Consider the following 22287-nt stretch of genomic DNA (forward strand, 5'->3'; position numbering starts at 1 on the left):
GTGTGTCTATACTGTTCCTGGAATGGCTGCCTCCATCACACACAAATAACCACCAACTAAGCCACCTCCATGCTAAACGAACAACAAACAAAACCCAAACGACACAAACAAACAAACAAAAAAACCTTGCTCACTATTCAGGGCATATCCGAAAAGGGGAGCATGTAAGATTGGATGAGCCAGTCATGTGGAAGGAAGTGTTGGAGAAGGTCATCGAGAGAAGGTGGCCAGTAGTTGACCCTTGAGCTGGACCCACAGTTGGAGGGTCCTCACCCCCTCACTCATCCACAGAAGTTATATTCTCCCCATTATCCCCACGAGGGGAATTGGTTTCAAGACAACCACCCTGAGAGAGCAATATGTCATTGAGACCATCTGAACAGTTAAAGCCTCTACATAAGGGTGGGCCAAGGTGGAGATTTACTATCTCAAGGTCTCCCGAGACAAACCAAGACAAGCCTTGTGTAGGTTCCCTTGTCCATTATCTGGAGTGGCCTCTCTGCCTGCTTTTCTGGTCTGTGCTTATCTTCTATGCACAGAGCCAGTTTCAGATTTCACCCAGGGAACTCCCAAGGTGGCCACCCAATAACTGAAAATAAAAAGTATTCCTAAGTTATGGTTATTCCTGCAGCAACATAATTTTACCAAAGATCATTGATAAGGGATTTAAGTATTTCTGTTATTTTATTATTCTAATAATGTTTCCTAATTAAACCTTAACCTAGAAAGTAAAACCAGATAGTGATTAAAGGTTGCAGATAAGAGTATACAGAAGAGAAATGAAGCCGAAAGTTGAGAAAATTAAATACAAGACTCTGATAAGAGACCCAGATTGCATTATCACCTCCTTCTTGTTATAAGAGATGTTTCTTTGCTTTGTTTATTTTATCCTATCATAAATGCACCCATTGTTCTTGTAACCAGTAATGTGAATCGAGAAAAAATGTGCAGAGTATTATACTGAACAACAGGAGTGAAGTTTTCTTCCGTCTGTGTACTTGTCAGTAATAGCTGTCTAACTTAAGATTCTGAGATATAACTTATTCAGAGATATAGAAATATTTTCAAAGTCATCATAATTTTAAAAAATGGTCTACAGGGGGCACCTGGGTGGCTCAATTGGGTAAGCACTGACTTCGGCTCAGGTCATGATCTCGCGGTTTGTGGATTCGAGCCCTGCGTGGGGCTCTGTACTGATAGCTCAGAGCCTGGAGCCTGTTTCGGATTCTGTGTCTCCCTCTCTCTCTGCTCCTCCCTTGCTCACATTCTGTCTCTCTCTCAAAAATAAACATTAAACCAACTTTTAAAAAGTGTTCTACAAAATTCTTTTGGGAACACTGCTTTTTTTTGTTTTTAGTTAGAAATTTTACTTCTATGGAGAGTACTGGATAATGAAAGAAGTGGGACATTGATATCAACATACATGCTTTATAAGCTATACCAGTGTACATATGTTTGAAAAATATTCTTATCTAAGTGTAGACTGATATATATACAAATATTAAAATAATCACAGTCATGTATACAAATATGTTCTTTGGTAATAAGATATGCATTCCACATAGTATTTCTTCATATTTTATTTCACCTCCAATATTTCCCAATTTGAGATCTTTGGCAATTTAATAGAATTATCACACATATGATAGTTATGTATTATATAATAATAATATAATATAATTATAACCAGTTCATTAAACATATGCAACCAACTTCTTCAACTGAAGTTCTTGAAAGGGCTACTCTTTTTTTTTTCTTTTAAATCAAAGAGTAGATCTATATAATAGAAACAGAAAGTGAACCAAATAATTTGGAAATAAACTGCTTCCCTACCAAACTGCTTCTTTTCTATAAAAATTGTTTATATAATGGTCAATAATAGAAAATGAATAATATAAAAGAGAGTGTTGGTCATGAATGGGTTCTGGAGGGGTTTTTGATTTCCTGAAACTACATTCAAAAATATTGTGGTATAAGCTGATGAATATTTTTCTGGAAGAAGAACATTATTTTTTAATTTTTTTTAACGTTTATTTATTTTTGAGACAGAGAGAGACAGAGCATGAACGGGGGAGGGCCAGAGAGAGAGGGAGACACAGAATCTGAAACAGACTCCAGGCTCTGAGCCATCAGCACAGAGCCTGACGCGGGGCTTGAACTCACGAACCGCGAGATCATGACCTGAGCCGAAGTCAGACGCTTAACCGACTGAACCACCCAGACGCCCCAAGAACCTTATTTTTTAACCACTTCTCAGTTATATGATTCTCTAAAATTAAATACTAATCATATATAGAAAAGGATCTATAAGTCCACAGTGAAATAGGTAGTGAAATTAATGAGACTTCAGAAGACTTTTTGTACCCAGCTGTCATCATCATACTAAGCTAAGGAAAAGAATAAATTTAAGATTTATTTCATCTGTGAATTAACATTTAGACTTTCCTGTGTTTAAGATTCATGATAAATGATTTTAAAATCAGGAATCCACAACTGAAACAACTTTAGGGATGTGTATAGAAGTCAGGTTTTAAAATGGTTGAAATGATTGATTGTCACATCATGTGCACAATTTCAGAGATATCAAAATGACAGATCAACTGATCTAAATTTGTCTTAAATCTTCTTTGACAGAAAGTAGAGTAAAAATAAATAACATTTAAGGATTGAACTGAAATCTTAGACGTTATATGGAGATGACCTATGTCCCCAGACAGATAACTTAATGCTTCTTAAATGTGCATTTTCACACAATGTAACTTTCTACAAAATAGTAATGCTCTTAGTGTGTTTATATACAACGCAAATATATACTGTGCGCCAAGATGAGGGCATTGTGTTGCAAGTCAATAAAAGCAGCAGCATCTAACCCTGTGCCTTCCAATCAGATGACAGTGGCAAGACAATATTTTATTAGAGAAATAGAACTTGTTAGAGAAATAGGTTACTGTTATGGAATGTAAGTCTATTAATGCCGTAAATTTATCCTCACATGTGTCATGTAAGATGCATTAGTACCCATTAGATGCAGGTAGAAGCAAAACATTAATGGAGCTATTGTTGATATCTTTTCACCGCAATATCCTCCCAGTCATGTGTGCAGTGCCTCCGAACAGAGCTTCCTTCTAAATGGTAGACCATTCTAAGTGATATGCAATTAAGAAATGTGCTATTCTACCGCATTAAAGCACAAGCCAAATGCACGTTATTAGCATCCATTTCCAGTACAACTTGACAAGTGAGAGAATGTGTGCAAGAAGGAAGTGATCACTTACTTTATAATAACAGTTTAAAAAAACGATACTTACTATCCATGTAGTCAGGCTAGAGAAGCTTTCTTTCAGTTCTTTGTAGTTATCTTGACAACTCGAGAAATAAGTTCATACTTAAAGAACATTGAATTTTAGGTTAGAAAACACTGGGTATGTCTTTCAGCATTAATTTCTAGTCCTCCAACATAGAAATAAAAAAATACCTATGTTGTAAGTATGATGGGAATTATTTAAACAGTTTGGTAAGAAGCAAGTACTTTGTAAATACTATTAACATTAGTACTAATACATAATTAAACAGCTGACCTAAAAAAGTATATTTGGTCATAAAATTAACATTGGCTTTTCCCACATTCACCAATGACATTGTTTCTCCCATCTATTTATGGAATCATATATCACAAATATATTAAAGATGTAAAGTCAAATATAAAACTCTTAAAAAATATTAAAAGCTTCTAAATTATTAAGTTTCATTTACTTAAGGAAAAATCTTACATCAAAATTTCATAACAGTGATGGATTATGAAGAAAACACATTATGTTCTGCTTTAGACAAAATGATTTAGTTGTGTTTAAAACACATAAGTCCTGGGGCGCCTGGGTGGCTCAGTTGGTTGAGCATCTGACTTCAGCTCAGGTCATGATCTCACTGTCTGTGAGTTCGAGCCCTGCATCAGGCTCTGTGCTGACAGCTCAGAGCCTGGAGCCTGCTTTGGATTCTGTGTCTCCCTCTGTCTCTGCCCCTCCCCTGCTCATGCTCTGTCTCTCTTTGTCTCAAAAATAAATAAAAACATTTAAAATAAATAAATAAAGCACGTAAGTCCTGTCTTATAAAATTTTCTAGTTTTCTGGAATTAGTGAATTTAGTTCACATATAAAAACTGGAAGAAAATTTAGGTGCACATGGGTGGTTTGGTCAGTTAAGCGTCAGACTCTTGGCTTCAGCTCAGATCATGGTCTCACGGTTCATGAAATCAAACCCCGTGTTGGGTTCTGTGCTGACAGCATGGAACCTGCTTGGGATTCTCTCTCCCTCCCTCTCTCTCTCTGACCCTCCCCACTCACTCTCTTTGTCTCAAAATAAATAAACTTAAAAAAAAATGAAAATTCATTAATGAGATGATTTACAATATACTTAACTAATGGATCCAAATATGTACATTTTGTTATATCTATCCCGCTCTTCCACTAGGAGTGATTTCCCAATCCAGAGTGTTGGGGACTGACATGTCATCAGTAATTGTCATCGTTTCTGACTCAGACTTCAGCAGCAAAGACCAAATCACATAAACTTGCCTCTGTTTTGTACACACTTCAGCAAATAATACCTATTCTATTACAGAGACCCTTGTAGATTACAGATCTCATTTAATCCTCATATTGTAACTGTCACATTACACATATAAAAAGGGTATAAAGAGGATCAGTGAGATGAGGCTTCACAAGGCTTCAAGGGTCAGAACCAGAATTTGAAATTACATTCCAACTCAAATCCAGAGTCCTGGCCATTACCCTAAAGCCGCTTGCGTCACTGCTAATCCCTAGACAATTGTCTATGCAAGGGGGAAAGGTGTCATTTTTAAAGATTCCATAACTCAGACAAAGAATGATCTAGCTCTGTGAGAGGGAAGAGCTAAATCACTCTGTCTACACTGGTGTATCATGTTAAACACTGTCCTTTGTACATCTAACAGATGCAACTATCTCTGTATGATATAATTAAACTTCCTTGGAAAGAGTTCAAAACCAGCTCACATTACACTGAATTTTATAATATGGCAACTAACATTACATTAAATTTGACCAGGGTCATCATGTACTATGACAGCAAATGGAAGAAAATCACCTTGTAAGAAATCCTGTCTAACTGTAACATTTGTGTCCAAGAATATCAGAATTAAATTTGAAACGTATTTCTAATATTTCCAATATTGTACTCAGGTTAAATACATTCTTCGTGGAGAGTAGTTAAGAGGCAAAATGTAAGGCTCTGATTGGTTAGCTACCTCAGTATTTCCCTCTACAAGCACAGCTGTGCTGTGAGCATGTCCTTTCGTTCCTTAATTGGGGGGACTGGGGTAGATACCTGTGTGGAAAAGACACTATATCATATAACACTGCTGCATTAATTTCGATTTGAAAAGTAAAATAAGGTAAATGTCCATAAATCAGAACCTGAATAAATTGAGACATTCAACATGAAATTATAGAAGCCAAATGAAGTAGATCTCCTTGTGTTTATTAGGTGAATGAAACAAGAAATAGGGGTGCCTGAGTGGCTCAATCGAATAAGTGTCCGACTTCTGCTCAGGTCACCAACTCGCCGTATGTGAGTTGCAGAGCCGGCTTTGGATCCTGTGTCTCCCTCTCTCTCTCTGTCCCTCCCCTGCTTGCACTCTCTTTCTCTCAAAAGTAAATAAACATTTAAAAAAAATAAAGCAAGAAATGTAACAGTGTATATGGTTGAGAAACCATTTGCAAATCAAAAGGACACACATGCACGCACATATGAATACAGATAAATATATAAGATATTTATCTGTGTATTTATATGAGTGTGTATCCTTTTAATTCCTCTGTCTCATCTATCTATCATCTATCTATCTATCTATCTATCTATCTATCTATTCCATGGCATATTGATGTACTCAGCGCATTTTTAAATATGTCTCTATACATTTTATCTATGAGAGAGAGAGAAAATATGTCTGAATACATTTAGAAGGATTCTAAAAGACTAGTGGCAGCAGTTACCTTTATATAATGAGAAGACCTAGGAGCTGCGATGCCAGGATGACTCTATATCATTTCTTTATGTTTTGAATTGTTCATTGTGTATAGAGGTATGCATGCTCCCATATATATACTTATGTATACATTATATATCGTGCACATATGCATGCAAGTGTGTGTATATATATATACATAGATGCGGTTTGTGTGTGAGAGAGAGGCCCCCAAAATACCACCTGCTGCCTACCTTTCTCTCTTTTTGTTCATATCACTTGAAAACCACAAATTTGACAACAAGATAATTGTTATTTGTTTCATGGTCTGATGAATTGAGTGGCTGATCTCCTGACCTGAAGCAACGGGAAATACAAAGGTGGTAAAAAATAAAGGCACAGTTACAGGCTGGGACCAGAATAAAGTACTGCCCACAGGAGGTGCTGAGACTAACAGCTGCTCAGGAGGAAACACCTGGGTAGAAGAAGCGAGAAGTTCAAACCACTGCCCGATGCTGAGGCGCTCCCTGATGTGCTCTAACCGTCACCTTCTTAGTGCCAGCTTTTTACTCCAGAATAAGTCTTGCCTTTTAAAAGGTTCACTGAGAACTTCTAGGTTATTCCAAAGTGATTTCACTATCTTTCCTGGTAAAAGTGTAAATAGCTCCACTCTTTCTGGAATGTGTTCATTAATGTGCTTAGCTATAGCATAATTTAGTATCATCTGTTGACTGTCAACTATGTGTAAAGCATTTTGCTACATCCTTAGACTATACATAGACAAAGAATGACGTCCCTGAGCTGAAATTAAAGATCTTTGAAATCCAATATTATTTGACTAATTATTGTGCATGGAAAGCAAATCTTATATATGAGTGTCAGGATTTATAAAAACATAAATAAATAAGAGAGTTTGCTCTCTAACTCCAGCGCCCCCTGTAGCTCGCCAAGCTCCAAGCAAAGAAGAGGGAGCTAAGTAAGGTGGTCTCTATACCATGACTCCTAAAAAGCTGAAACTGCCCTCAAACCCAGCTGTGGTAAAGCACCCAGGAAGCAACTAGCTACAAAAACCGCTCTCAAGAGCGCGCCCTCTACTGGACGGATGGAGAAACCTCATCATTACAGGCTTGGTACCGTGGCCCTCCCTGAAATTAGATCTTACCAGAAGTCCACTGGACTTCTGATTCCCTAAATTCCTTTCCAGGGTGTGGTGCGAGAAATTGCTTCAGACTGATCTGTGCTTCCTCAGTGTAGCTATTGGTTCTTTGCAGAAGGCAAGTGAGGCCTATCTGGTGAGCTGTTTTTGGAGACACCACCCTGTATGCTTATCCATGTCAAATGTGTAACAATTATGCTGAAGGCATCCAGCTAGCATGCTGCGCCCGTGGAGAATGTGCTTAAGAAACCACTATGATGGAACATATTTCATTCTTTAAACAAAATTCTTGGGGCGCCTGGGTGGCTCAGTCGGTTAAGCGGCCGACTTCAGCTCAGGTCACGATCTCCCGGTCCCTGAGTTCGAGCCCCGCCTCAGGCTCTGGACTGATGGCTCAGAGCCTGGAGCCTGTTTCAGATTCTGTATCTCCCTCTCTCTACCCCTCCCCCGTTCATGCTCTGTCTCTCTCTGTCTCAAAAATAAATAAACGTTGAAAAAAATTAAAAAAAAAATTCTCTTCTTTTTGTGAGCCCCGTGGGGTCAAAAAGTACCTACGTATATGGTTGCAAGTGGAAACACACAGGACAGAAATCAGGTCTTGGAAGTTTTTCCATTTTCACTTGTGTGTGAATTTTTAATATAAATGTTGGGACCTAACGCATTAATGCAAGTCAAAATGAACAAGTCTTAGTAGTTCAACCCTATAACAATTATAAATAAACCCGTTAAATATTTTTGGACAATGCCAGCATTTGGATTTTCTTAAAACAAGTAAATTTTTTATTGACAGCAAGGAAAGAAAGAAAGAAAGAAAGAAAGAAAGAAAGAAAGAAAGAAAGAAAAAAAGAAAGGGAAAAAGAATTTATATACAATAAAAAATAAACTAGTTTTATGGTTATTAAATAATTTGTCATGGAAACATCTCTTCTCCTTTATCAGATGTACTAAAATTTAAAATATAGGGGCACCTGGGTGGCTCAGTTGGTTAAGGGTCCGACTTCAACTTCGGCTCAGGTCAGGATCTAATGGTTTGTGGGTTTGAGCCCCACATCAGCTCTGTGCTGACAGTTCAGAGCTTGGAGCCTGCTTCAGATCCTGTGTCTTCCCCTCTCTCTGCCCCTCCCCCAGTTGTGCTCTGTCTCTCTGTCTCTCTCAAAAATAAACATTAAAAAAAATTAAATATATACAATTGCACAATAATACATATATAATATTCAGCAACTAAATGCAATTTATAAACAGACATCTGAGATGGGGATGTTAGGATTGCAGAGAAAACTAGTCTATAGGGAGAAAGAATAATGGAAATAGCTAAAGTAACATTAAAGAAAAAAAAAAAAAAAAAAGATGCTGCTGCCCCAGAAAGATGAAATGAACTTCTGCCTCTCTGGATGGCTTTCTATTTATAGAGTTTAGTCTTCCCTGTAACTTGCCTTCTTCCTCCTCTAGAGCCCCACACCACATTCTCTCTTTTCTTACAGCAGGCTAAATTTCTTTTTGTTACTCAAGAAATAAAAATAACTCTGGACAATAGAAAATGGAGACTCAGAGAAACTAAGTAACTTCTCCATGGATGCCCAGCTTGTAAATGTCAGGTCAAAGATTCCAACTCCCATATGCACAGTTACCCTGTCATAAAGCTTTGCCCTGCCCTCATATTAGAAGCTCTAATAATAGCCAGTGAGGGGCTAAGTGTCCGGATTTTCAGTGCAATGCAAAGCAGTAAGCATAGAGGTGTAAAGAAGTCAATTAAACTCTCTTTAAGACCTTGCAAATGTTTCTATTTAAATACTTTTAGCATGTTCCACATGTGAACCACAGCTTTTCACAAAGTAGTGTTATCAGATACAATCTGCATCTTTTCCTATGTTAGAATCACTGCTACGGAAATACCGCTATCTAATTTAGAATTTATGTAATAGAAAACCAAGGAAAAATTTTAAAGGTTGTGAATATTTATAATGTTTATAGTGACAGGGAAAGTTGCATCAGAAAATAAGAGTTGCGGAATATTTACCCTACTGCGAGCTGGCTTTACTGCCATTTCTGTGAAAGGAGAAGCCAGGGAAAATGACCAGCCTTATCTAACATGCTGACACAATTTTTTTTAAAGCCTCATTCCTTTAAACTATTGTTTCTAATGGTGTAATAAATGGAAATCCATTGCCATAGTTTATTGCAGTGTTTTCTTGCTAAGAGGGATTCCATGATCAAATAATATTGGAAAACCTGAGTTCAATAAAGTTAAATAGGTGTTTAGTTTTATTTGATGTTGTTTTGGTTTGATTTTACTGCAGGGCTCCTCAGAGCCTTTAATATGCAAATGTGCATTGTGAAGCTAAGTAGAGTTTATCTGAAGCCTTTCCCAAATTTATTTTATGACAGAAGCTTCTCCACTTCAGTTTTTCTCTTTCTTCTTTTTGGGGGAGTAGGGAAGAAGAGGAAGAAACACTTATGTAGAAGAAGCAACAAAATGGTTGAGAATATTAGTTCCCAAGAGACCTGCTCTGCCACTGACACAAGTAAGTTGGGTAACAAACAAACGAAACCAAAGGAAACCAAAACCAAACCCAAAAAGAAACAAAAAAACCCCAAAAAACCCCACCTAAAACAGAGCAGTTTCACTCCAAACTGATTCAAGCTTCTGGTTCCACCTTACCTCCAGAGACTCAAAGTCATGGAGTAACAACTCCGCATCAGTGCTTTTTTTTTTAACTCCCCAGGTGATCACAAGGTACGGTCATGACTGGGGCCCATTGCCATAAGAGGAAATACACTATTTCTCTAGCACTGTAATTATAAATCTAAACATAAACTATGAAAAATAATTAAGGGCACTGGAATCAATAAGGCATAGGAAAAGTTACATTATAAAATTATTTCTTTAAATTATGGCTTGTTATATATGCATCATTAAATAATTACAGCAAAGGGTGGAAAAATAGCAAATTTACTCTTGGTTAAAAAAAAATTCTGCCTGAAATGAAGATGACATCTCAGAAACATTGTGAATAACATTTGATCTACAAATTAAACACGTGATGTATTAATATACTTGTTATTGATAATATAACATGTACTTTTTATAACAATACATTTTAAATAGCTGAGGAAAAGCTATTGAAAGCTAAGGATATAATGATTTGTGTCTATATAATCGAGGTAGGCTAGAAAATAAGGTTTTGGGTTAGATATGAAAATGATACCATATTTCATTATTAATAATCAACATATTGTACACTATCATACATATATATCTTGGATATCATTAATTACTTTTAATTACATATTTTATATAAATTATTATATATAAATGTATACCTGACTATATACACATATTTATGTGTTCATTCATTCTGTATAGAGATTCACCCCATGGCCATTATCATTAAATCATATATTATATTTCCCTTAATTTTCAGAAGAACCCTTGAAGGTAGATATTACTATTACCTATATTTTACAAATGAGAAAACTGTTCACCGTCATGAAGCTACTAAGTCAGACATAGTAGAAGTTTACTGCATATTTGGTGAACATATGCATAAAGAAATTCAATACTTAATGGTAGATATAGAGACAGACATGAATGAAAGCTCATCTGTACACTGAGTATAAGCCTTTACGTTTTTAAAAAAAATGTTTAAGTAATCTATACACACAGCATGGGGCTCAAACTCACGACCACTGAGCCAGGCAAGCATCCCCCCACCCCCTGCCTCTCTTTTTAATTTTTATTTTTTTGAGTGTAAGCCTCTATCTTGTCTTAGAACCTTCTCTGCCAAAAGTCCTGTGAAAACCAAGGAAGAATCCATATATCCTTTCATTTGTTATATAGGTGTAGGTAGTACCTTAGTTCTTAAACAAGGAAGAATATTAAAAAAAAGATTCCATGGTCCAACTCCAAACTGAATTAACATCCTGCTAGTGAGACCTGGAATTTGTGTATTATTTATTTGTTTATTTATTTTTAATATTTACTTATTTTTGAGAGAGAGAGAGAGAGACCACGGGGTGAGGGCAGAGAGAGAGAGAGACACAGAATCTGAAGCAGGCTCCAGGCTCTGAGCTGTCAGCACAGAGCCTGATGCAGGACTTGAACCCACGAACCAGGAGATCATAACCTGAACCAGTTGGACTCTTCACCGGCTGAACCACCTAGGTGCCCCTGGAATCTGTCTCCTTTTAAACAGCTTCTTAAGTAATTCATATGAGGTAATTAATAAGAATTGCAAGTATGAAATTTAATGTTTGGGTCTTACTGGTACTCCACAGGAAGGGCAAAGCAGCTGCATGGACAGAATGAATATGTTCCTAGTTAGTTTCCTTTCATAGAAGCTACGAGGTAGTAGTCATACCAGCAAGAAATGGTGATTTAAGTTTTGGGCTCTGACAGACAAAACTGTGCTGAGTCCCAGCTGTGCCATTGACCAAGTTTGTTACAGTGGGCAAGCCCCTTGATGCTTTAAAAGCGATATGCCATTTTGGTTCTGGCACCTGGGTGACTCAGTGGGTTAAGTGCCCAACTCTTGATTTTGGCTCACGTCATGATTTCAGGGTTCCTGACATCCAGTCCCATGCTGTGCTCTGTGCTGACAGCGTGGAGGTTGCTTGAGATTCTCTCCCTCTCTCTCTCCCCCTTCCCTCCCCCCTCTCAAAACAAACATTTAAAAAAGAAGCTATGTGCTTTTCTATAAAATGGAGATAAAGGAATGTCTTATCTCACAGGGGTTTTGCGGAGGCTTAAAAATGTGTTTCCTCCTGAAGGAAACAATGTCTGACACTTAAGAAGCATACTATATATCTTACCATTATTGAAACATCAGAAAGTGTTAGAGATCGAAAGGAAATAGAGCTCTGATTGGCAGTATGTCTTGTTTTCCCAGATTTATTCATTTATCTTAAATGTTTCTTGTTCTGGAATAACTTTTTCTCCCTTCCCCCACCTGCACCCCCATTAAAACTCTGAGTAATCGCACCATTCTTAACAATGCCCTTTCCATGTAAGGGGAGAAAAAACTTTTAAAAAAATCTCTATGGAAAAAAAAAATTCTGTTCTGTTTGTACTTAAAAATATGATAACTTGACTCTCACCCTCTGAGTCAATTCTAGAGTGTGTGTGCCATAAATAAACTGTTTTAGCTCAGGGATATTGAAAGTAAATATTCCGTACTCTTTGAAAGTAAGAAATTTTGCAAATGCATGACAAGATTGGATTGTGTACCTAGTATTCATATAATGTACGATGCAAAATACAATTTGTAGACCTAGTTTTAAATTCAATTCTAATAAGGAAACCGATTTGACCTGTTGGGGGAAAAGTTGAAGCACTAATCCAATCACTAATCCAATCTTCATTGCCATAAAATGTAATTCCTGTCTATTTCTTTGGTACTAATGATGAGGCTAAATAACGTATATATTTGTATTTACATGTTCAGCGATCCTATGCTCTGTGCAGTGAGTGATGTTCTTCTGCCACTTGGTGGTGCCTGCCAGTTTCAGAATTTGTTTCTTGGTGGCACTTTAACACTAAGTACAAAGCAAGCTAAACAAAATCACAGCATTCCTATTGGAAAGGCTTTGCCTGAAACTGTTTAGTAATTTAAGGAACCTCTGTGCAAGTAACTGCATTTGTTAACCAGTCACAACCAGTAATTAACTCCTTTGGAGTTTTAAGTTACTTTGGGCAAAATGTCTTAGGAAGAGTACATATTAGTAGAAAGCATGCCAAAAATTTACTTAGCAGAGAATTCAATAACAGTTCTGCTCTGCTAAGAGGTGCTGTAAAATTCTACTTGTACAGCCAAGTACTGAATTCCTAGCAGGTCCCGTGTCATTATCATAATTACTGCATAAACACTTTTAAGGACTTTGCCTTTAGTTTTAAGCATGACTTATTTTCATAAGCCTGATTAGTTACCACACCAGCCTTGCTATGGAAAATGACATGCCCTCACTCTAAACTGGGAGTTGTTAAATCTTGATCTACATTAAGTGTATATTTATGTTGCCTTTTCTGCTGAAAGGGTGCAGCGAAAGACATCCCTGATTCCTTGTTTTTGCAATATCGGCTGGCAGCTGTAGCTAATGGGCATTCCGTTTCCTTAAAGAATTTAGCTGCGCTGTCTGGAAGCCGATTTTCTGATGCCTCCAACGTCTGGTCTAATTGATCTGTTTTAATGGAGTCTTTGTCGGTGAGAAGCGAGATGCCACCGACTAGAATGCTGGGATCTGGTACTTAATTGCTAGGAGTGAGAGACACTGAGGCTCAGAAATCTTTGGAAGTGGGCGAGGGTTGGGGGGTAATCTTGGGGCGGAGGCGGAGATGTAAGATAAAGGGATGGGTTTCACACAGGAAAAAAGATGAGATTTCTTTGAGGCTCTGAGGTGCTGCACGATCACATCTCTCAAAGGAGAAGTTAAAAAGCAAGGAAGTGGGAGGAGGTTGGAGGTTAAGGTACTTAAAAGGATAGCTCGGGCACAATTTGTTTTTCTGACGGTGCCTGCCAAAGATAGATAGTCCCTGCTTTCAAAGTGTACTGATGCCTCTTTTAAGTGATTGGGGATGGACGCTAATTGCCTGTGAGATACTATCAAACACGCTCTTCTAAATTCGGGGAACCAGAAGGAGAGGGGGAAAGGCGAGATTCTAAAAGAGAGAAACAGAGATGAGGGGAAAGAAAGAAAGAAAGAAAGAAAGAAAGAAAGAAAGAAAGAAAGAAAGGGAGGAAGGTTGGAAGGAAGGAAGGATGGAAGAAAGGAAGGAAGGGAAAAAAAAGAAAGGGAAGGAAGGAAGGGAAGGAGGAAGGAAGGAAGGAAGGAAGGAAGGAAGGAAGGAAGGAAGGAAGGTAAAAAGGAAGGTGGGAGGAGGCAGAGAAGAGAAAGAGGAAAGAAGGAGGGAGGGAGAGAGAAAGAGGGAGGGTGCTGCGAGAAAAAAGAAAAAGAAAAAAAAAATCCTGAATCACTAAACAATCACACAGAAAAGAAAATTCTTCCTTGTAGGTCATCCAAAACACTGTGACCGCAATAACGACCCGGGTCACGACGGAAAAATCTTCCTCTCCATCCACGTCCCGGGAAGCTCTCGGTCCGGTTACTAGCGACTAAAATACCATTAGGCTAAAGAGTGTCTAACTGCGTGAAGAATGCAGCAGGCGGAAGGCGGGTCCCGCTACGCCTTTGCTCAGCGCCGGCTGGAGCGAAAGAAAGAAGGGCACCGAGCGAGATAGTCCAGTCGAGTTAGACCTTCTCGCCTCCCCGGGTCGCCGGCGATGGGGCGGAGAGATCCGCTAGAGCGCGCAGGGCCGCTCCCCGCGCCGCCCGAGTGAGCCGCTCTTCTGGGAAGCCGCTTCCCGGGGGCTGCGCCCGCAACCCACCCGTTGCTGCCGCGGAGGAGCCCTCCCCGCCTCTCCCCGACCACTTGTGCGGAGCCAATCTGACCTCCGGAACACACTTCCCCGCGCCTCCCGGGCAGCCGCACCAACACGCTCCCGGCTGGAGAGGAGCGAGTAACGAGAAGGCTCCAGAGTCTGGGCTCCCCGGGCTGCGTCGGAGCTGCAGGGGGCCAGGGAGGGGAGGGAGACAGGGAGAGAGAAGGAAGAGGAGAGGGAGCCTGCAAGGCTGGCTGAGTCAGCTTGGCGAGCAGCCTCCGGGTCGCAGGCTCCGGGGGAAACTGCTGCTGCTTCCAGGCCGGCCAGAGCTGTTCTCACACCACCGCCTCTCACCCTCTCCTGTTCTCTGCCACCTCCCCAGAGAAAGGTTCCTGGGCTCGCGCGGCGATTTCCCCAGCTTGAATCCGGATACAAGCGGCGCGCTCCCGCACGCAGGAGCGCGGGGCGCCAGCAGGACACCCTCTCCTCTGGGCCCGCTCTCCCCTCTCTGCCCTGCTGCTCCCGCTTCTCCGCCACCTCAGCCCTCGCCGGCCGCAGCTCAGAGAGACGCCACCCAGCCGCGGCTGGCACTCGCAGCCCGGGGTCACGCACTGACGAGGGGAGCTAGATCGGGGGGCCCTAGACCGGACCCAAAGCTCAGGGAGGGGAGGGGGTCGTGGGGCGGAAAGTGAAAGGGCAGGTGGTATATAAAGCTGTGAGAGACGCCCACTCTGGAGCCCGCGCTTCTCCCCCGAGCCATCCCCGCCTAGCCGCACTCGGGCCAGCGCCTGGCGAGCTGGCCCATCTGTGGCATCCGCCGTCGCCTCCTCCTTGCACCTCCTCGCCGACCCCTCCCTCGCGGGACCTGCATCCCGCTCCGCCAATCAGCGCCCGTCTGCCTCTTCCCACGTGATCTCGGGCGGGCTAAGGACCTGCTGCTTCCCAAACGCCAGAGGGATGCGGGCGGCAGAGCGCGAGAGGCGGCTGCGGGGCTGTGGGGCGCTTTGACTCTCCTTCCACGCAGCCTCCTTGGACTCCTCTCCTCCGCCCTCCGGACTCCGGTCTCCTCGTGGTCCCCTGGCTTCCCAGATCCCCCTCCTTATGGCAGCAGCCCCCCGAGTCTCCGGCGCAGCTTCTCGGCGGACGACCCTCTCGCTCCCGGGGCTGGGCCGGGTCACTGGATGTTGCTGAAACTCCGGAGACCATGCGCGGGTTTGGCTGCTGCTTCCCCGTCGGGTGCCACTGCCGCCGCCGCCGCCTCTGCTGCCGCCGTCCGCGGGATGCCCAGTAGCCCGCTGCCCGGCCCCCGCGATCGCGTGTTCTTCGGAAGCCGTTTGCTACTGCAGAGTTGCGCGAACTAGTCATGGTGCTGTGGGAGTCCCCGCGGCAGTGCAGCAGCTGGACACTCTGCGAGGGCTTCTGCTGGCTGCTGCTGCTGCCGGTGATGCTACTCATCGTAGCCCGCCCGGTGAAGCTCGCGGCTTTCCCTACCTCCTTAAGTGACTGCCAAACGCCCACCGGTTGGAACTGCTCTGGTAAGTCCACAACCCCAGCGCCCGACCCCCTTCGGCCCCGCAGAGGGGACGCGTTTCCAGCGCATACCAAGCCCACCTTAGTGCGTCTCCTCAGCCCCGTGCCTCTTACTGCCCCAAACCTCTCGGACGACCGACCTCCACCCCGAGGAGCACTGGGAACCTTCCAGGCCGCTGCGGAAGCTGGGGCGGGGGGGTGGGGGGGGTGACGGGGTCTGGGGTGGGCAAAAAGTACACGTGTAGGAACCTTTTGCATCCTTGCCCTTAGAGAGGCGGATATTTTAAGAAATACTGGACGGGATGGTTTTGTGGATCCACCGAAATGAGCACCAGTCCTTGGGGGCTGGGGGGGGTGGGGTGGGGTGGGGTGCGGGGTGGGGACTAAAACAGAACCTTTCCATCATGAAAGGAAAAAGTCTGGCTAAAACGAGCGAGAAATAACTTTATGGGAAGGAACAAGTGAGAAAGCGATAAATCCAATAGTGACTGCAGGGGAAACACTGATTTCTGGCAAAAGTGCCATGGGGTGCCCTGGTCTTGCTTTCAAGATCAGGTCACACGGATTCTAAAGGAGCTTGGGGTTTAACAGAATCAATATCTCTCTCTGTCTTCCCCTTTCTCTCTTCCTTTACCTCTCTCCGTCTCTTCCTCTCTCCCACATCCCCCTTCAAAGACGTGTTTTTGCAGCCCAGAGATGCTTCTCTCTTGCCTCCCCAAGCTCCTGATGGGAAAGGGAAGTTGAGAAAAGAATCAGTCGTCGGTCTCCCAGGCCTGGGTGGGCATAGCCGAGGCAGGCAGGCTCCTGCGGGCGGGCGGAACCGACCCGGGCGGACGCGGACTCCATTTCTGGGCAAGCTTCCTCCGAGTGGGTCCGGCGCTCTTCTTGCTTGCCGGGGTCCCTTCAGAGTCTGAACGCGAGAGCTTGGCAGGCTTTGCTCAGCCGAAGCCTCCTAAGTACATAGGGCCCGAGGATGGGAGTTGCTGTACTCCGGGCTGGCTTTGCATTTCAGTGTGACAGCCCAGAGTATACCCGGGCGGGATTGTGGTGTGATTTCATTGGCATTTTAAATTGCATTCACATGCCTGGGTATTGTCCCCTAGGTCTGGTCTGTTCTAGTTTTAGCAAGCGCGCATGTAATTTTTCATCTTCTGTAAATATAATTCTGCTGTAGTTAAATCTGGCTCTGAACAAAGTGGCTTCCAGGGATGTATGTAAGCTGAAGTGTGTGTAACTTTGGAGAGGTGGGAATGGCCAACTGTAACTCATAGGATGAAAGAACATGTAGTCCTAGGTTGTTACTGCCATGAGGAACATTATCATGCATCATGATAGTTTGTGCTTTTTTTAAAGACAGGTTGAGATTTGCACCCTGTTAGATTTGGGTCAATAGATTGCCTTTGTTCTGTTTTCGGCAATTTCTAACTTTGGTATTTTTATAAAATTTAGCATGTCTTCTTTAACTTATTCCTGGTTCATGGGCGCATGTATGTTATTTTTGAAAAGCTAAGTTCCAGTTTTCAGGTGTCTGATCACTTTTTTAGGTGCTTTATCATAGGGCTATGAAACAACCTGTGCTTGAAATGAATGGTCACAGCTTTGTAGACCAACATGCCTGGTTTGCTTCATCCCAAGTACAGTATCGCTTTAGGAAATAACTAACTTAAATGGGAAATTGAGGTTGGCAATCAAGAGATGTACTATGAGCCGGATATCTTAAGGAGATTTGCAGAGACTAAAGAGAATAAACTTGTTTTCAAGGCAGATTTTCAAGAACCTGGCACCCCCCTCCACCCTGTTAACTTAGAGGTGATCAATCTTCATTTGAGCCAGACAGACCATCACAGAAAACACTGTGCCTGTTTATCTTTATTATTGGGGCTTTGTTTCCTCTTTGTCTGGAGAAATTCCAAATAAGGGGTTGCTTCAGACCTTAAGGCAAAAGAATGATTAAGGATGGAAAAATGGTAAAATGACATTCAGAGACCATCAACAGCTTTTTTCTAAAATGTAGGCTTGAGGGGGGGGTGGTCATAAACTGTACTCTACTTAATGAGAAAAAAAAAATAAGGAAGCTGGGGATCAAGTTATAAACCTTCATTCACTGCTGCCAGTATTAACTCTGGCTAAAATAAAATAGCACAATCAAAAGAGAATATTAAAAGATAATTCACTAAAAAAGAATTGTGAAAAAAAAGAAATGAATATTGATCACTTAACTAGATTTTGGAGGTTATCAGTAGAGAATGACCTTGCAGTACAGCTGTGGTTAATGGAATAAAAATTTAGAGCAATTCTTTTAAAGCTGCAAGATAGTGCTTTTGTTGTGGTTGTTTTTAAAATCTGTAACATCTTTAAATGACTGGAATATTTTCTTTAAATTTGAGGTTATGATGACAGAGAAAACGATCTCTTCCTCTGTGACACCAACACCTGTAAATTTGATGGGGAATGTTTAAGAATTGGAGACACTGTGACTTGCGTCTGTCAGTTCAAGGTAAGAAGTCTGATATTTGCATCTCCTTCTTCATTGATGAGACTACAAAGAAGGGATCTCCCTTTACAAACCATCACTTGGCAATTTATAGCTGTGCAAGCTAAGAGGAAAGCTGGCACCAAGCAAAAGCGTTGTCCTGCCAAGAGAGCCAACGGATGTCAAAAAGACATAGCTTTTTGGAGAAATGTGTATGCCAGAGTTATAAATGCCACTGGAGGTAGAAAGCTTCAGGTTGTTCCTTTGATGTGTCAGAAGCAAATTAGGTTTATGTGTCCCATCGAGCAAGAATTTTATAATTCAACAACTGCTGGGGATAGTAGCTACAACAATCAATGGATAAGAAGTGTAGATTTGTACTTTTGTTCTTTTTGATTGGGGCTGTCATTTCTTTTTTTTTTATCGTACTGTTCTGTTTTAATGGCCTTGGGTCTTATGATCCTGGCAATCCAGTTAAGTTTTTAAATAAACTCCTTATTAGCGTGACTTCAGAACTACTGTGCTAGTTTTGGAAATCTTGGAACTTACTAATATATATCAACTTTTCATGGGTATCACGTTGAATTACAACTGGATCTCCCAAGAACCCCAAAGAGTGCAAATAGCTGCAGGCTATTTTATGAATGTTAGGAAGATGGAGTTTGCCTCATGTTAAAAGAATAAATAAAATAATTTTTTTGTAAATAGAATGGGAGACTGTAGCACTTGTATCATCAAAACTACATTATGCGTATCTATTGAAGATAGAACTCATGTCATTATTACAGCCATCATCTACCAAATGCTTTATACCACGTAAATTATAAGCCCTCTTTTCTCTCAGAATGTTTATATAAGCATATGTACCCTCAACTACCACAGCTATTGTATTAATGTCTTATATTCGCCTTTGAGTGTTGCTGAATTACTTTTGTAAGTACACATGAAATCTAACATAAGGTTCAACCAAGAACCTTTTGTACAAAAACAAAACTATATAAGTGAGATCAGGTAAAACTTTTCCAAGACTGGGTAAGCAAAACTAAAAAAATAAGAAAAAAAATGTTACAGAACAAATGAAAACATTAAAGTGAAATTCAGGTCTAAAAACTTGTTATAGTATGCAATATTTAGAATTGTTGATGAAATTAAATATTTTGAATTGAATTCGACCTCCCAGTGAAAGAGATAAGGGAATTCAGATTTAAATGTAGTTTGAATGGTTTGTAGATAAGTTAAAAGCTTCTTGCAAATTATTTTCTTCTTTCTAAGAAAAGCAATAAAACAACTAATATTTGCAAAGTGCACCACCTCCTGGTGGGTGAATATTGCTGTGACCACACTACAGTCTTTCAGACCATACTATAGTGTTAGAAACATATTTGTGCATATTTAATATGCACGTGACACGAACCTCTAAGGTCTCCAGCTGCACTGAACAATGTAATTATGTTTTTTCAATGAACTACATGGGAGAGGTGGAGCATGAAAACTCTCCAATTCATACTTTCCCCAAATGTTAACTCAGGGAAAAGTACATTTGGACAAATCAGTAATTAAAGGCCCAAAGGATTTTGTGGATTTTCCCCTTTACAATTTGTGATTCCCATAAATTGGTCTTACTTGCATGACCCAGGGTAGGCATAAGAAGTGAATTCATGAAGAGTATAAAATGAACCAAAAAGAACGTTCGTCAAAGGAAAAACCATAATTCTAACAAGATTTCGACAAGAGAAAAATAATGGAGTTCACAAAATTCTAAAGGGGTGCATGCTACTACAAGGAAATGTATAGTTTTCTTATTAAAGAAGCTGTATTCAGTTTTCAGGTTCCACAAAGGGTTTTGGTAAAACTTTTTATCAACAAAAATATTTGTGCTTTTCATGTTTTGGTCAGCCAGTTACATTTGTCATTAATTTAAATAATTGTTCAGTGGAATTGATTGGGGAGAGGGCAATGAAAACAAGTTTGAATAAGAAAATAAATGTGTTTTTTTAATGCCTATAGTATTTAAATTTACTACTAGATTTTACTGCTATAAGCTTATGCTTTGTGATAGATGTCAGTCTGTCAAGAGAAAATAAACATTCCCTTCATGGAAAATTTAGACTCTACACATACTAAGACTGTAGAGTGGCTGATTTAGGTTCAAGATCAAAGAAAATGCACAAGTTGTGCAAAGAATAATAAGATATTTTAGGCTAAGAGTATCTTGATTCATTCCTTTCTAGTACATTCCAATGAATTTGAGGTTTTGGGGTGTGTGTGTGCGTGTGTGTGTGTGTGCGTGTGTGTGTGTGTGTTTTCCCTCCATATAAGGGAGATGTCTTGATAATCTGTTTTCCTATATCCTAGTCTAAACTAGCTGAGGTTATCTACTCCTAGTCTCCTGTATTTATGGATACAGTCACAAATTCTTTCATTCAAATTAGAATGTGAACGATGGTCATTCTGTCTGAGAGATAAATTTCAAAGGGAAGCGTGGGTGTGATCTGTAGTTTGCCAACTTGGATTATTATTGAAGCACTAAAGAGAACATATATTTGCCTTCACTTCTCTTAGATGATCTAAAATAAACATAGGGGCATCTGGGTGGCTCTGTTGGTCAAGCATCCAACTCTTGATCTCTGCTCAGGTCATGATCTCACTGTTTGTGAAATGGACCCCCCACATTGGGCTTTGTGCTGACAGCGTGGAGCCTACTTGGGATTCTCCCTCTGCCTCCCTCCCTGTGCTCCTCTCCCCTGCTCCTGTGCGTGCTCTCTCTTTTCTCTCCCTCTCTCTCTCAAAATAAATAGATAAACATTTGAAAAATTAAATTAAATTAAATTAAAATTAAATTAAATAAACACATTCTACCCTTTACTTGTCACAACTGAGTGAGTTAATTGTTTTATCCTCCTTTTACCGATGAAGTAATTCAGGCCCATTACCATTATTAAGTGGTGATCTTAAAGTAAGAACCTAGGTCCTTTGGCACCAAATCCAATTATTTCCCAGGACATTATACATGCAAAAATACATGAAAATATCAGTAACAGCAACAACAATACCAAATTATTGTAGACAATTCAGTAACACAGGTAGTACACCTGAGTTTTTGGTGACGATATGAGTTCCAGAAATGGTCTGCAGCCTCATTTCTATCTAAATACCAGATGACATGCTGATAAATCTTCTGATAAACCAGTTGTGGAGAGGAAAATTTAGAGACAGTTGGATGGATGGATAGGTGGATGGAAGGAAGGAAGGATAAAGTAAGAAGAGAAGGAAGGAAAAAGGAAAGGAGGGAAGGAGGGAGGAAGGACCATATGCAGTTTTTCATAGATAGCACTGGTCATACAATGACCAATTATCAGTTTGTAATTCAAAAATATGATGAAGTTATGCTTTTCAGATATTATTTAACTCATATATTAAATGTTTTCATTTGATAACCACGTTTTAGATCTGCAGTTCTTCCACTTACTAGGACTGCATAACAAATTGCCCAGAACTTAGTGACTTAAAAATAATGAACAAAACAGATGGACATAAGGGAAGGGAAACAAAAATAATATAAAGACAGGGAGGGGGATAAAACAAAAGAGACTCATAAATATGGAGAACAAACTGAGGGTCGCTGGAGGGGTTGTGGGGAGGGGGATGGGCTAAATGGGTAAGGGGCACTAGGGAATCTACTCCTGAAATCATTGTTGCAGTATATGCTAACTAATTTGGATGTAAAATTTTTAAAATAAAAAATAAAATAAAA

At 40.6% G+C, this 22287-nt stretch overlaps 1 protein-coding gene across 2 annotated transcripts in view; it reads left to right on the forward strand.

Moving 5' to 3' along the window:
- Nucleotides 1–15454: 15454 nt before the first annotated feature.
- Nucleotides 15455–22287, forward strand: part of TMEFF2 (transmembrane protein with EGF like and two follistatin like domains 2) — a 231100-nt gene continuing 224267 nt past the window's right edge. Inside the window, exons 1-2 of one of the 2 annotated variants that reach the window (XM_058710780.1) lie at nucleotides 15455–16065; nucleotides 18448–18557. In XM_058710780.1, coding sequence (XP_058566763.1) covers nucleotides 15894–16065; nucleotides 18448–18557 — 282 coding nt within the window. In that variant the 5' untranslated portion in view covers nucleotides 15455–15893. The remainder of the gene's footprint in view (nucleotides 16066–18447; nucleotides 18558–22287) is intronic. The other variant, XM_058710786.1, reaches the window with a different exon arrangement.

The sequence above is a fragment of the Neofelis nebulosa genome, chromosome 2, assembly GCF_028018385.1.
Source record: "Neofelis nebulosa isolate mNeoNeb1 chromosome 2, mNeoNeb1.pri, whole genome shotgun sequence".
Lineage (NCBI taxonomy): Eukaryota > Metazoa > Chordata > Mammalia > Carnivora > Felidae > Neofelis > Neofelis nebulosa.